This window comes from Odontesthes bonariensis, chromosome 9, assembly GCF_027942865.1.
Source record: "Odontesthes bonariensis isolate fOdoBon6 chromosome 9, fOdoBon6.hap1, whole genome shotgun sequence".
NCBI classification, from domain to species: Eukaryota; Metazoa; Chordata; class Actinopteri; order Atheriniformes; family Atherinopsidae; genus Odontesthes; species Odontesthes bonariensis.
In genome coordinates, this window is record NC_134514.1 from 17,437,041 (window position 1) to 17,452,343 (window position 15,303).

The following is a 15,303-nucleotide window of genomic DNA, read 5'->3' on the forward strand; positions in this document are numbered from 1 at the left end:
TCTCCAGGTTCTGTGTGTCTCTCAATCTCAGTCCAGTTCTTTTCGTGGGGAGATTATGTCGCCTTTCACCACTTAAACAGCTGAAAGGGCTCTGGTGATCAGCCAGAGGCGCAATGAGGATGTTTTATTCATCAACCTCGGCGTCCAGTTTCAGGAAAGCTAAGCAGGGGTCGGAAATTAAATGTGCAATGTAAAAGAGTTTTCTTTATATTTGGAGACTAAACCCGGACGATCGCTGAATTTGATATCTTTCTGATCCAACAATGTAGCAACTTTAGCTAAAGAGAATGTTTTTTTTTTGTTTTGTTTGTTTGTTTGTTTTTAGACCAAACTAGCTCTTATAATGTCCATGTGGGATTTCAGTATGCCCCTGATGAAATATTAATCGGTCAGTGAAGATATCCTTTCGAAGTGATCTAAAAAAAAAAAAAATCAGTTGTATGTCTTCATTTTACAGAAGAATATTATTTACAGAATGTTAAATCACATGACTGAGCATTTAAGCAGGGATCAGATTTAATTATTCTATACATATAAACTGGGTGCATCTCTTTAAAAACTAAAAAGCTCACTAAATATATGCACTGTACACGCATATAGGCTGACACAGGCCGAGATCAAGGGGTCAGCCAAATGATTACAAGTAGACTTAAGATTTTATAGATGTTTAAATAAGGAATCACGACAACAAACATCAAATACAGGTGGACCGCACGCAAAGGAGACGATTACAGAAAATTTCACTCAAAGGGATTTCCATAGTCAGAATGAATGGTCAGGTGCTGTCATAACAGCCCATGTGACTGTAAACCCATTATAAAAAGACCACACAGTGAGTGAGCTTGGCCTGACTCCAAGTTACAGTACTATGTTGCTATAGTATTATTTCAAACATTAAGTTAGGCTGCAGGTACTTTAAAGTAATATAAAACTAAAATGAAAGGCTATTTAGAAGAGCCAGTATGGTTGCTAATGCAATACCTGAACTAAAAATAATTCCTAATACCCAACAGTTAGGTTTGATGCGCGGTATCAACGGCGTGACTGGGTTTTCTTGTCTGTGAAGGGGACTGAATGGTGCTGGCTGAGAGCAACCTGACCCTGCCAGAGTCTAGGGCACAGGGAGGGAGACAGGCACACACAAACCAATCTGTAAAGGAGAGAAACCCAATCAGCCCTCCATTTCTGGTTCACAAAATAGGCTATAGAGCAGTCAGGAGGCCAGAGAGATGAGATATAGGAGGAGAGAAATACTGATCGGGTGGAAGGACAATAGTTTGTGAAGGAGGCATTTTGCAGGAGGTCAGTGCAACCTCATCCACGTCACTACTGGCGTGCAACAGAGCGAGAATGGAGAGACAGTAATATAAACGTGTCAACTGTTTTGTCAGACACAGATAGAAACTGAGTTAAAGAGGCACAGGACCACATGCTGTCTTTTACCACCTGTTGTAAGTTCAGGGCCACTTAACCTCTTTTTTCTGTGCTGTGTCCCAGCACCAGGCTTAGCATCAATAAGTAAACAACCACTCAGCTATTCTTTCTCTTTGCATGGTCAGTAATTATACCCAACAATTGGAAAAAACTGACACCAAATCCCACGGACCTGTTCTTTGTCAGGGCACATGCTAAATTTTAATGCCATTTCACTTTCAGTGAAAGTCCGACCTAAAAATGTTTGTACTTTTCCATATGCTAAAGATATATGGTACATGAGTACATTTTGAGTTTTATTTTGCATCAAATACTTAGAGAGAGGAGACAGTCTGATATAGAGATATGAAGAGTGATTATGAGCTCAAATGTAAAAAAAAGATCTGCTCAGGTCAAGTGTTTTTTTGGCATTTTAATTCTGACCCATCTGGAAAACAAATCACTAATTTGTAAAGACATAATTGATGCTTTTGCAACCAGTCCACTCATGTAAGCCTTTCTAAATTAAAAAAATGTTTTAACTCCTCCTGAATATGCGTTAAAGTTTGTGTTAAAGTTTTTATTTGACATACATATAAAAAAATAAATATTATTGCCTTCTGGTCAAAAACCAGCAAAGGCTTTTTATTATTTCTAAAGGAAATTACTATTTATTTTGGCAGTTGGTTTGTGAATTGATCCCATACACAGTCTCCTTTTGCCTGCAACTCTTACATAATCTCGAGTGGGTGATTCAGCCACAGTCAGTAAAAAGGCAGATCTACTCCACAAATGCTCCACATACATAACGTATTTAATGTAGCCAAAGTATGATCCCTGACAGAGAGGGAGAGGCTGAAAAAAAAGGTAGAAAAAGGTGGAAATCTTGTCTTCTCCTTAAAAGGTTTTTCTCTAAGCCAAAATAATGACATTTACTGCACCGAGTGACAGGATTACCGTCCAGCTAACCCTCTGCCAACAAACTGAGAGCAGGATTTTCAGAGAATGGAAAATGGAAATGAGCCATCGACTTGCTCTGTTTTACACATTTGGACCAAGGAAAACACAGAATAATGTGGGCGTGTACAGCAAAACCTTATCACAGAAGAAAAGTATCAGTGATAAATGTTAGGTTTTTGAGTTAGTAAGAGGTATACCAAACCAAATTTTAGTGAATTGTCTGTTTAACACATAACATTTCTGTTTTACTGCTGCTGTGTTTACACAAAACACACAAATTTCCACATTTTTTTCTTGATAGGGATACCCTCAAAACCTTTTCAGAGCAGTTTTACTTTTTCTTTTTTCTTTAATTCATAAGCTTTTTCAGTATATGGTTTCTAGCTCACATCAAACACACACACAAACCCTAACCATCAAACCAAGTTCAGACCCTAAAAAATACCTTTAAACATGTGCAGCTCACCATTTGGCTTCATAAAACCTGTTGGACACTCCACACGTATAGAAGACTAGCACTTATAATGTTTCATTCACATTAAACAAGATTACACAAATTTACTCTTATTTCATGGAGACTCGATTGCTATTATGTCATCCCTATTGTATTTCTTTGTTTCTTCTAATTTCAGAAACAATAAAAACATCAAGACAGTTACAGGTGCTTAACTCAAAATTAATTTAAACTTTTCTAACATTCAACTGGTTTTTGTTACCATTTCAAACAAACTATTCAACTTCACTGTCTTAGAAGCAAGCATAAGGACAAGAGCAAATTTCAAATGGCCTTTTTTTTAACCGTTTAATTTACTGTTTCTGCACTTTCTCGCTGTCACATTCACATCTAATGTGTACATCACGGTAAATCATTAGCTGCACCCAAGTCAAGTGTTAATTTTAGAAAGCTATTTCATCCCAACTTAATAGGATTGATTATGACCACAAAATGAACAAATGCAACGAACATACTGAATTCTGAATTGGAATTTGTGAGATGCACTTCTGCACAAACCGATAATGGACATACAATTGTAGCAACATTGTCACGAGGACAGCAAATAAAGTCATGCAGAAGAAAATGACAGAAGAGTGATCGTGACTTTCGGACATTAACAAATTTTTATTTAAATGTTATACATAAAACTTTAGTTTATGTTTTTTTTTTGTTTTTTTTACTCAGCTAAACAAATATTTATATACTGTATATTTTATAAAAAAAAAAGAAACATTTCAAACATTTTTAAATATTAATATTTCTTATTTACAATTCAAAACCATACAGGAAATAATAACAGTAACAATGCAATTTCAATTATAAAAATGTTACAAAACATATTTTATTTTTATTTTTTTTGTTTCCGTTTGAAAATCCGCAAGGTGATATTTCCAGAATGTTAGCAAGGATACAAAGTAGCAATGAAGAGCTGTTCTACATTCAAACAAGAACTGGAGGTGCGTTCAACTCCTTGGATTCTTAAGACCTGCATTGAAATTCATTTTTCACATTAGTTATCCTGTTATCCCTACACATCTATAGATAGTTTGAAGTACATTGATTTTTCCACAGAAAAAAAAAGTAAAAACTTTTATGAAAATGCACCAAAAAGTTATACATTACATGTACAGCTGAACGCACCTCAAGCTCATTAAGGTCACTGTTCTCTAAAGGGTCAGGGTTGTGGAGAGAAGGCGCATGTTGTCTGTTTCCTGTGCATGTGTGTATGAACAAATGCACCATACATTTTTGTTTAGGACTGTATCTGTCTGTATGTAAATTAATGAATCCGCTTATAGGACAGGGGAATGTATAGGCCTACCACACATGGATCGAGTCTTTTAAACCAAAACAAATAGTATCTAAAAGTCCAGCAGCCTTGCCTCTATTGTAGACAAAGTTCAACGACAGGACAACCAGCTCGGTCTCACAAGAAAATGTGTAATAGGTGCGTTTGTTCACATTGCAAACATGTAGCAGTGTCACAAGTCATGGTTAAAAATCTGCAGGGTGTTGTATGATGTAGAGGAACACCAACATGAGATTACAATACATCAGAATCTTTGAACTTTAAAAGATGTGAGCCCTAACTGTGTCATTTTCCAAATCTCAATCATATTTGCATAATATGTAAACCTAATCATGCACATTGATTCTGGCCCTAACCATGTAATGTAAAAAAGTGAGGCATCATGAGTGATAGTGAAGAAGAAAAGTGAAAAGATTGAGGAAAACTTGTTCGATTGGTGCCTATGGACTAACGCCATACCCTCTTTCTCCTTCTAAGGAGCAAATTAACAGTATGAAATGAGGATTTATTGGCATTAGCAAGGCATCACAAGTTGGTGCTGTATCTCATCATGTAGCGATACTTAACTGTCAACACTTCGCTGCAGTTTAACACTGACACAGTCATGCACAACATGATAGCTGTGTCTGTTAAAAAAAAAAAAGGAAAATGGGTTGGGGAAAACAATGTCAATGTAAAAACTGTTTTTGTCAAACTGCCATGTTTTGCACTGTGGACAATCGCAGCTATTATACGTTCTGTGGTGAGATCACATTGGGACTACAGACTACCACAACCACAGTCTACACACTTCTTCCCTCTTTTTCTTTAAACGCGCCATCAGTCACAGTTCCACTAACCCACCACTCCCTGCAGCGGGGGAAAGAAATTTAAAAAAAAAACTACAATCAGAAACAAACAGAAACTGGCACAAAGAATTTCTGGTGAATCTAATTGCCATTCAGTAGGTGCTGTGCCGTTCCGTTCCTGGTTGTCTTGTGTGAGGAATCTAGAGAAGAGCAAGGATGAAAAGCTGGTATTGGAACAGGAAAATGCAAAAGAAAGCAAATATCAAGACAGGCACTTTTACCCCCCGGAAAGGCAAACATTAAGGAAAGATAGCATGCGGTTAGCAAGTTGCAAGGTGACAAGATGTCTTTTATAAAGGAACTTGGTGACATGACATACCGGTATTAGATAGAGTGGACAGAGAGCTGTTAGACATAGAGGAGGTACTGAAGGCAAGAACATATTTTTCAAGCTGCAATGAGAGAAAAAGTTGGAAAAGAAGTAGAAAAAAACTATGCAGTTGTCATAGACGCTCATGAATCCCATGAAAATGCAGAATGTCGTATAATATAATATATGAAAGATGAAGCTGAGTGTGCCATGCAATTGAACTGGGAAAAGCAACAAAAAAGCCACTGAATGAATGATAGAGTCTGGATATTTATTGATCATTACATAGTGAGACCTGTTCATTCATGACGCCAGACAGCTCGATGAGCATGTCTCGGTAGTGAGCTCTCATTTCCTCCTGGTATTCCAGCTGGTCCTCCTTGATGAGGCGCTCATTCACATCCAAAGCTTGACCACAGGCCTCTGCAAACTGCCTGCAGAGGGCACATCAGCATGGACTTAAAGTAATGTGCTGATAAGTGACACTTTGAACCATAATGTTAAATATGACTTTTATGATAAGGTAAGAGAATCTTTCGAATCTATTAAGCTATCGATATGTTTGTCTGATTAAATCAATCTGAAACTCAAGTAGTCAAGTGTTTGCATCACTTCAAACTGTAATAACCTGGAGCAGGTATTATGTATGCTTTGTTGATTATATATGGTGAACCTTAATGCAAAATATAAACCTACAACTTAACACTGCAAGCAAAAATCACAACATTTGCACTGAACTATGCAGGGAAGTCCTACCTGAATATCTCTTTGAGAAGTTTGACCTGGTTGTCTGGGTACTTCTTTGCATTCTTCTCCTCCAAAAATGCCCTTGCGTAAGCCATAGGCCCTGCGTTCACCTGGAGGGGGACAAACAGGCGATATAAAACAACGCGAATAATAATCAAATACATGTGTGCGTATTTTTAGAAGAATCCCCACCTTGACACTAACACTGCCCTGCAGTTTTAGCTGCAGCCGGATCATGTCCACCTCCTCCATGTTGCAGAGCTGGTTGAGCTCAGAGACTTTACGTGACATCTCATCGATGGCTACTTCAATCGGATTCATTTCTGTGCTTTGCTGCTCCACCACCTGAATGCGCTTTTTTAGATATGGGAAGCTGGAACTCGCTGAAGTGAGAAAAACAAAGATCTGCTGGTCAGAAAAATGATATTTTACAGTTCCCTGCCACCCTGTTGTAATTAGAAAAATTGTCCTGACAAATCTAAAGCCAGTAGAAGTCTGTAAGTATCTGAAAGGGTGCAAAGTTGTAATTTTTTTCCCTCTGTACACCACCACAATGCATTTTAGTTGAAGCCATGAAGATGCAACTGAAGAAGTGTGGAACTTTAGCTTTAATGTTGTATATATTGTGGAAATATCTGTGAATGCAAATGTGTCTTCCAATGACTTGTTCACTGTCGACACAAACTGTGCCACATATAACAGATCTGGAACGATTGAAAGAAATACTAACTGGTCAGTATGGTGCGTCTCTTGCATTGCTCCTCCACATCTCCATGTTTCTTTCCCGACAGAGTGAATGGCGTCTCAAACACAAAGCGATTGATGTTGTGATGTCTCTCAAAATCTGTCCTTTTGTCCTGTTGCTCTTTCTCATCAAAGAAGGGAACCACATACGTCACCTGAATGTAGGCAAACTTGGAGTCCAGGTCTTTAGGATTCACCTTTATTCAATGAATTATGAACACATGGTTAGGATATTTTGTGTGAAACATATCAAAAACAGTAATAAGAACAGCCAACCAACTCATTCATTTTTGTCAATTACCTTATTGGAGTCCTGAATCATTTTGACATTATCAGCTCCAAACTTGTCTGAGTAGAGTTTGAGTAGTCTCTGGGATATTTCTGACAGACCTGTCAACTTCGGCTCTTTGTAGATGAACTCTTTGCTCTCCTCCTCCTCAAAGAAGCCCTACCAAAACACACACAAACACACACACACACACACACACACACACACACACACACACACACACACACACACACACACACACACACACACACTAATCATTGAAGCCTGTTACAATATATTGGTCGGCGTCTGTGACAGCACAGCACAGCACAGAATAATGACAGTATACCTAGTTGCTTTTGTCAATCTGATTCTGCGTTGCCATACACTGGTATCTTGTATATATTCATACAATAAAACATTGTCATTTTGTTAGAGAGCCTCACTCAGCGCCAACAGAGTGTCAGTGTTAAGATTTGGATGAGAGAGTGTAGAGTTCCTTTTTAACGCAACACTGGAATCAACTGTCAAGTGGACGAGGTTATTTTAAAAAGTATCTTTCTCTCTAATGTGAAGGACTGACATCAACTCCTCTTAATGTTTAGGGTGGGTACAACTTCACCATTGGGCATTATGGGAAGTAAAATGGACCACAGCAAGCTTCACGCAAAACCCCTCAAAAGGGTAAAAGCAGCAGATGTTAATACTGGTAAAAGGAGAAGCAAGGTAAGAAGTTGTTAGAACTGAGGAAAATGAAGAATCAAGGGGCATCCAGAACTTACCGCAATCTTGATATAAAATATAACAAAAAGGAAGAAGAGAGCAGACAGAAAAATTAAGGAAACTGGCTCAGAATTAGCTTTTTAGACCCATTCTAAAATCCAGGATTCTGAGATGTCTGTACAGAAATATTATCCCCTCGATAAAAAATTACATTTAAAAAACAGAAACCATGCTCAACATCATGGTTCCTGAGCTCCAACTGCACAATTCAAAGGATTTAAAGACAAACCAAGGCAAAATGTACCTGTTTTTACCTTTTCTGAAGAGTAAAGCAACCAGAACTAAATGAAAACCTTGCTACTCAATGATAGTTTCCTTCACTATCATGTGAGAAAATGCATTATTGTGTCTCTTACTTGTTTTGGGATTGTCATTTATATGGTTACTTTCATTGATCTTGAAGGTATGTGCAGGTGTGTCAATGTCATGCACTCTTGCTCACCTGTCCATAGAAAGCTACACGGTAGTATCGACCAAAAAGCCGTTTTTCTGAGTTCACCACCTCCGTGACCTTCAGATAGGAGCGATGGATGTCATAGTACAGCTCTGACAGCCTCTGTGGGTACACACAAGTGCACAATGAAGATGCAAGCTAAGCTCATAATGCACACTCTTACAAATACTTACTAAGGAAGAGAAGCAGGACAACCATTACCTTAAAATCCCTCCTTTTCTCAAAGACAGCAATCACAGGTTTGTTGATGTCTGCAATGAGCTCATATCTCTCTGATTTCCACAGATAGTCCACACACAGCTCCAGCTGCTCCACCAGGGTGTCCTTCGCGGCACAGTGAGAACAATCGGTCTCAGTTATAAGCCCATTCCAATTTCATCACGTCTCAAACTGAAATCCTGCTACGTTAAGGACTTTTTTTTAAGAATGAGAGGTTAACACTGACCTCAGTGTATGGTGTGTCTTGTGTACCAGTGTCTTCCTTCATGGCTCCCTCCTCCTTAACATTAGGGCTGATGCACATAAATGCTGCCCAGCCCATGGAGAAAGACGCTGGGGTTTCAAACAAGTGAAACTCATATCAGGGCATGTCATTCAAAAGATGTGTCTGTACACTACTTACAAAGGTCCCACATCATTGCTGATGATGTATTCAGCTTGTAACATACAGATGCATAAAATGGCTCAAACGCAAATAGCCTTGTATGAAAATACAAGATGTTAACACAGTAAAACATTCCACTTTTTCCAGCCTTGGACAAAAGTAAAAACATCAAATGTGAGTGTGCTTTTTATCAAATGCCAGTGACACTGAGCTTCTTATCCAGTGGGTCTTGTGTGAACAACAACAGTCAGGCAGTGACGGCAAAAATGAACCTCAAACAAACTCAGGTAATCAAGGCCAATACACTGGTCCTTAATCAGCACAATATAATACAGTGTACAGTAGAGAGGCGGATAAAATGTGAACCAGCACCAAACAGCCCGATGTCCCGTTAATCCAAATCTTGTTCTTCTCTCAGTATCAACACCTTCTACCAAATATATGACGAATATAGGTGCACACCCGTTTTCCCCCTTTCTCATCATTAGCATCTCCCAGCCCCACCACCCAACAGACCCCAGGCGCACACACTCACTGTCTTGATCTCGGGAGGTAGTTAGTAAGGAGCTACATTTAAAGACAGGGCTTTCTTCAGGGGACACACTGGACATCCTGGCCTTGTCAGTTCTCCAATAGCCTGTTTGGTAGGAGGGGAGGAGGAGCAGCAGGTTTACAAAGTTTACCATATTTGATTTTTTTTTTCTGATGCTCAAGGACGAGGCTCACAAATGTGCTGAGCTCTTGGCACTAGCTATCGGCTCACAGGCTCAAGTGAGTAAAGCACATGCGAACGGATGCAAGGGACATACAGCAAAACGTACACGCATGCTTTAAACAAGGCTGCGTGCACACATAAGAGTAAACAGATATGCACATAGAAAACATGCAGCACAGAAAAAATAATAACAATAAAAAATAATAATAAGTAAACAACTGTCTGTTTCTCTACTGGAAGTTGAGAAGTGGATGTTAATTAGATGTGAAAACAGAGTCACTGTATATTACTAACTGGGAATTCATCTGCATTCCCTGTGAGTTCTTAGATAATCTTCAGCAACCCCCATGATTGAAGGACCGATGGAAAAAAATGTAAATGAGTATGTTAAGAATGAAAGAGGTTTTTTCTGTTTGACAAAAGACAGATGTGGTTTGTCAAACGAAAGTTATACCTGCAGAGATGCACAGCATTGATATATATGCACAGATTTTTGTGCATGTGCTAATACAAACAGACCATGCGGCAAAAAGCTTGTTAGTTGTAGGTGGCGGCACGTATGGACTAACCTCTCCTCTTGAGTGATTCAGCAATCAAGGCTGAGATGTGGATGTAGCACATGGCAGCCTAAAGGGGAAAAAATAATTACAAAATGTCATTTTTGCTTTATTGAAGATGTTAGTGAAGTTTCTGAAGTAAGACCAAAGAAGCATAACATGTATCACCTCTGACAGATCACCGTTGCGGACATGAACCTTGGCCATGCTCTCTAGCCAAGTGCGTCGCAGTTCAGGCGTGCTAGCGTAAGAGTTGGCCAGACTGTACTGCAGATCCACCAGCATTTCTGGATCTTTCTCATGCTCTTTCATTTGGGCGGTGGCCATCAGGACCGTCCTGATCCGTTTGGTCAGGTCCTTTACCTCAGCAGGGAATGGAGTGTTCTGTGGAAAACATGTTAAGAAGATTCACTACCTAAAATTGAAGCACACCTTACACGATAATTATTGATAAGGACTCTTTATCAAAACCAGGAAATATGCTATACCTTGAGTCGTGCATCTCCATTGGCAAAGTTGTTGATGATAGCCAGGGACTGTTGAAACCTGGAACCTCCAATTCCAGCATCTGCTATCAACTGGCTCACTGCTTTGATAACCTGCAGTGGTGAGAACAGTAAAGGCTCTGAGCGGCTCCATGTTTAGCAAAGCACATAATCAAGAGATTATGCACATGCAGTCTTTCACCACTGTGCAATACGTTTACTGACCTGCAGATGTGAGCGAACTATGGATTTGCCCTTTGTAAACTCAAAGTTTTGTCTCATGAAAAAATACAGCAGGGCAGCTGCCTCCGTCTGAGTGGAGCTGGATCGGTGGTTACAGCACTTGAGGATCTCATAGCACAGACAGCCACACAGGTCTGCCTTACCCTGGAAGAACGCACTGGGAAACTGTACAAAGACAGAAAGATAAGACTGCAAATGAGAAAAGCAACCAGGCTCTTCTCTTAGATGGTGTGTGTTGAAATGAAATTTGCTGGACCTTTTGTACAAAGAGCCTGAGTACAGCAAAGACATGTCGTAGAGTAGTAGTTGACTGGTTGATCTGAAAGAAGAGGAAGTAGGTGTCCAGCACCTTCTTCATTAATGTGTTCTGTCCGTCATCCAGCAACAGTTGCTTCTATGTGGAAGGATATTAGGGGAGCAGAAAAACAGATGTCATTATCACAGTCTCAAGAGTAAACATTAAAAACTATACAGAAAAGTTTGTATTTCTGAGTATAAAATATTTCTGCCACTAGGTGGCAGTCAAGTATCAGCTGGGTTGGCCTCAGAATGCTTTAAATGCCACATGATTCCCACCACATTCCCCCCTGGATCCAACAATGTTGGAAGAAATAGTTAAAGGGACTAGTTTCACACATTAGAATCTAATTTGTAACTCTGATTTAATATAAAAAAAAATAATGATTAAAAAAAACTGAAGAAAATAATCAATTTACAAATAATTCTATTATTTCGTTTTGACTACACCAAACTTTTTATTTTATTTTGTGTATGTATGTCAGTATGATACAATAACAGACCTTGTGGTGATGAACAAAAAGTTCGAGTACATCGAGCACAGTGAGTGCCACCTCCGTAGATAAGTTGGCCTCAATATCTGTAGGACTCAGTGTGTCCCCATCCTGAATACTCCCATCTAGAAACAGAACTAGATATGAATAACTCAAAATCTATCAAAAGTAACCATATAGTCACCTTAGTTTATGTGTGTTACCTGTTTCCATCATCTGCAGCAGCTTTGGGTTGGTGAGGGCATTTTTGCCCCTGATGATGGGCATGGTTTGGGAGCGGGCGTGTCGGTGGCCTTCACCGCCGGATGCCATCCTGGAGACCACAGTAGGAATCAGCAGCTGATATCAACCATTGTTCAAATTATACTACAGCAAATGTAGCACTACATCTATGGACAATTAAACACTGGAATACATATATAGTCTATTAACCCAAAGTAGTACAGAGACAGACCAAACACTGCGGGTATGAGGAGGGGCATGCTGAGAACACAGTTACAGATTGGGGCATGGAAACACAGTGGTCACAAAAATGATGAATATACACAGGACAAAAATGCATTAATTTAATTTGATCTAAATCTATGTGTTCACAATGAGGATGTAGGTTGCACCTGTATTTGGAAAGTCTGGAGGTTCTTGCTACTACAACCAATCACCAGACATTATTAGCATTAAGAGTAGCTGCAGTAATCAAAGACTCAGCATCTTCGGTTTAACTCTGTCATCATGGCTGTGGCGAAGGGTGATTACCATTGTGGGAAGAGGCTTGAGGGCTGAGAGGACTGGGAGGGGTGGTTAGAGCCCTTCAGGGTGCCATTGGTGTGGGTTGACTGGGCCAGCTTTACTGCCGCTGCTAGCTTCCTGTTCACAAGCCAACCACATCAGAACTAACAGTTAGTTTAATTAAGACCATCATTGTTTTAGTGTCCATTATTAGAAGTCAGTGATCTGAACTATGAATAGCATAGCTGTCGGGGTATGCCTACAATGAATAAAAGCTCTTAATGTAAACACTTTGCAGGGCAGTACTGTTTTTGCACGTTTGTGACCTTGTTACATATTTCTAGCAGCTGGGTCACATTGTTTTTCAGCAAAGCAAAAGGAAATACAGAAAGCATACAAGATCTGCAATTGACCTTGGAGCAAATAGAAAAAAAGATCAGCTCATACAGAGAGGAAGGTCAGCCAGATGGAGAGGCTAGAGACATAGCAGTCAGAGGTTTTTGTTTGTGAGTAGTATAACATTGTTTAAATGTTCTACCCACTCTTGGAGGAGTTTTAATGGAGAGCTTTCGATTAGCATTAATGTAAAACAATGGGAAACATGGGAGTTAAAATGTATTGATGTGACGATGCAGAATGTTAGCTAGGTCTCAATAATCAGATCCTCAACATATTATAGTCATATGATTCTTAAATAAAGTCCAATAGGGGACAGCTGCCAGTCTAAGAAAAGCAAGTAGTGACTTGGTAAGACAAAAGAAAGGAGACACAACTGATGTAAATGGAGTCCATCCAACCATAAAGCAGGTTGACAGTAATGTGCAACATCAATGAGACAAAAAAATATATGTGTAACAGACATCTGTTTATGAGTTGTGTCAACACAGAAAGGATTAGGTGAATAAATGTGCAGTCACACTGAAAGACTATAACAGCAGCAGCATGCACAGAGGGAGCAGGGAGAAGGCATGCACAATGGTGGAGACTACAATACAACAGTAAGGTCGAACATGGAGAAAACAATACAGCTGACAGTTACTTGTTTGTGTCATGGAGTGTACGTTGTGCAAGTGCAAAGTTGTTCATATAAAAATATATGCTAGAAGTATGTCTGAAAATAAACTTAGGCACTGCTGACTAAACCAGATTCTTGCTTTCAGCAATGACCTAAAATAAATGTTTTGTTTATTTTAAATGTTGTTATTTTTGTTCATGTCTGTTCACTTGGTTCATTTCTAAAAACTGCAAACTTCCATTGCCACACATTCCCAATGAAAACGATGAGCATTTTTTGGTGGTTTCAATAACGATCTTTGCTTTGTTTTTTAATGCTATAAAAAAAAGATTTATAACCATGTTTGAAAGAGCTTTAAAGCCTGAATTGTTGTCTGGCGCATTGGCTAACTAGCTTCCTGGCTAGTGGCACACAGCTGTTGTATTTCATCACTCCTGAACTTCAATGGGTGCCCACAGTGACTCAGCTGGGAGTTAAGAGAGAGACACTGAGGCAGACACAGGCGTAAGACTGTGAATCCCTCATGGCCTGGTATTACAGACGAATGTTAAGTAGCTAGCAACCCCAGACGGGCTCAGCTACGACTGAGAGCCCTCGCCAGGCTTCCAGCTATCTTTATTCTGTTAATGCCTCCACACACAGAAAAGCAGTGTGTTCGTTCAGCCTTTTGTTGGCTTACATCTCAGCATCCCTTTTCTGAAAGGAAAAAAGAGGGCTAATTTAATTAGCTGGGAGGAACCAGTAGATGGAAGAGTCTAGCAGTGCCAATGGCTTTACTCCAGTAAGAATGCACACACACACACACATATGCACACACAGTAACAACCCCCATCTAGTGCTTGCCAACCATTACAGTAGAATATCCAGCAGTGATTCTTTCTTTACAGAAAGATCCAGGAGTTTCACCTCCCCCTCTTCCTTTTCTTCCCTCCTATACCTCTTCCCCTCTTGAAACTCATCTCCAAATGTGCACATGCATACAGAACACATATTAGTATTTCTGCCTGACTGTGTCTGATTCATTTATTTGTGTGTGTGTGTTTTTCTTGTATTTATGTGTGGCTGCATTTACACTTGAGTGCGCCCATGTGTGAGCATGATTATATGAATTATGTATCAGCGGATGGGGGTGTTCCAACCTTTGGCTGCAGCATGTATACTGAGTTAATAAGCTGGTCCCATATCTGCAGCTTTATAATAAATGCATGTGAATGACATCTGGTGCACCCCTTTGACAGACTTACCTGGCTATATGGCGTTTTCCGAGGAACCTGAAGTGCTGAAGACAAAGCCTGAGGGGGAAAAGGATTTATAAAAAACATCTTGTGAAGAAGTTGCCTTGTTTTTGTGCATTTTTCTAAAATAAGAACACAGGCTTAATAGAGAGCATGAGATCAAACTGAATAACACCAGAACACTCTAGATGCTGAGACAAACAGGAAGCATAGAAAGTTAATTTGAAGCACTCCTCAGTGGATAGGGCGCTCCAAGTAGAATTACAGTCTGTTTTTCTTCTCTTTCTCTTGCTGTGTCATTATTTTCATCTGTTCCCTTCTGGCCATGCTCCATTTTCTTCTTATTTGCCTGTTCCCTTGTTGAGCTGCTTCATTTTTTCCCATCTGTCTGCAGGCTACTACGAATCAGTCTGACAGGCAATGCTATTTTAACAAACAGAAATAAGAGCTCTTACTCCAGGATGTTAAAGAAGTCTGAGATCTCCTGGTGAATGGCCCGGTGCCAGTAGGATACTAACACATCTGGAAACAGATAACAAAAGTGCTAAAATCACATACCACAGCAACACTAAGAAGCTTTTTAAAGAGTCAACATGTCAT

General features: G+C 39.5%; 1 protein-coding gene across 10 annotated transcripts in view; it reads right to left on the minus strand.

The window, feature by feature from the left end:
• Positions 1 to 3,197: 3,197 nt before the first annotated feature.
• dock10 (dedicator of cytokinesis 10) overlaps positions 3,198 to 15,303 on the minus strand; it is a 59,871-nt gene continuing 47,765 nt past the window's right edge. For 5 of the 10 annotated variants that reach the window (XM_075473444.1, XM_075473441.1, XM_075473443.1 and 2 more), the window contains 20 exons: positions 15,159 to 15,225; positions 14,713 to 14,760; positions 12,481 to 12,591; positions 11,931 to 12,040; positions 11,737 to 11,852; positions 11,193 to 11,330; positions 10,919 to 11,101; positions 10,697 to 10,807; positions 10,377 to 10,592; positions 10,221 to 10,278; positions 9,472 to 9,573; positions 8,778 to 8,884; positions 8,534 to 8,656; positions 8,321 to 8,434; positions 7,129 to 7,275; positions 6,814 to 7,024; positions 6,276 to 6,466; positions 6,093 to 6,193; positions 5,622 to 5,770; positions 3,199 to 5,166 (listed from right to left, as the gene is read on the minus strand). In XM_075473444.1, the coding sequence (XP_075329559.1) occupies positions 5,108 to 5,166; positions 5,622 to 5,770; positions 6,093 to 6,193; positions 6,276 to 6,466; positions 6,814 to 7,024; positions 7,129 to 7,275; positions 8,321 to 8,434; positions 8,534 to 8,656; positions 8,778 to 8,884; positions 9,472 to 9,573; positions 10,221 to 10,278; positions 10,377 to 10,592; positions 10,697 to 10,807; positions 10,919 to 11,101; positions 11,193 to 11,330; positions 11,737 to 11,852; positions 11,931 to 12,040; positions 12,481 to 12,591; positions 14,713 to 14,760; positions 15,159 to 15,225 (2,462 nt within the window). In that variant the 3' untranslated portion in view covers positions 3,199 to 5,107. The other 5 variants (XM_075473442.1, XM_075473449.1, XM_075473447.1 and 2 more) reach the window with 5 other exon arrangements.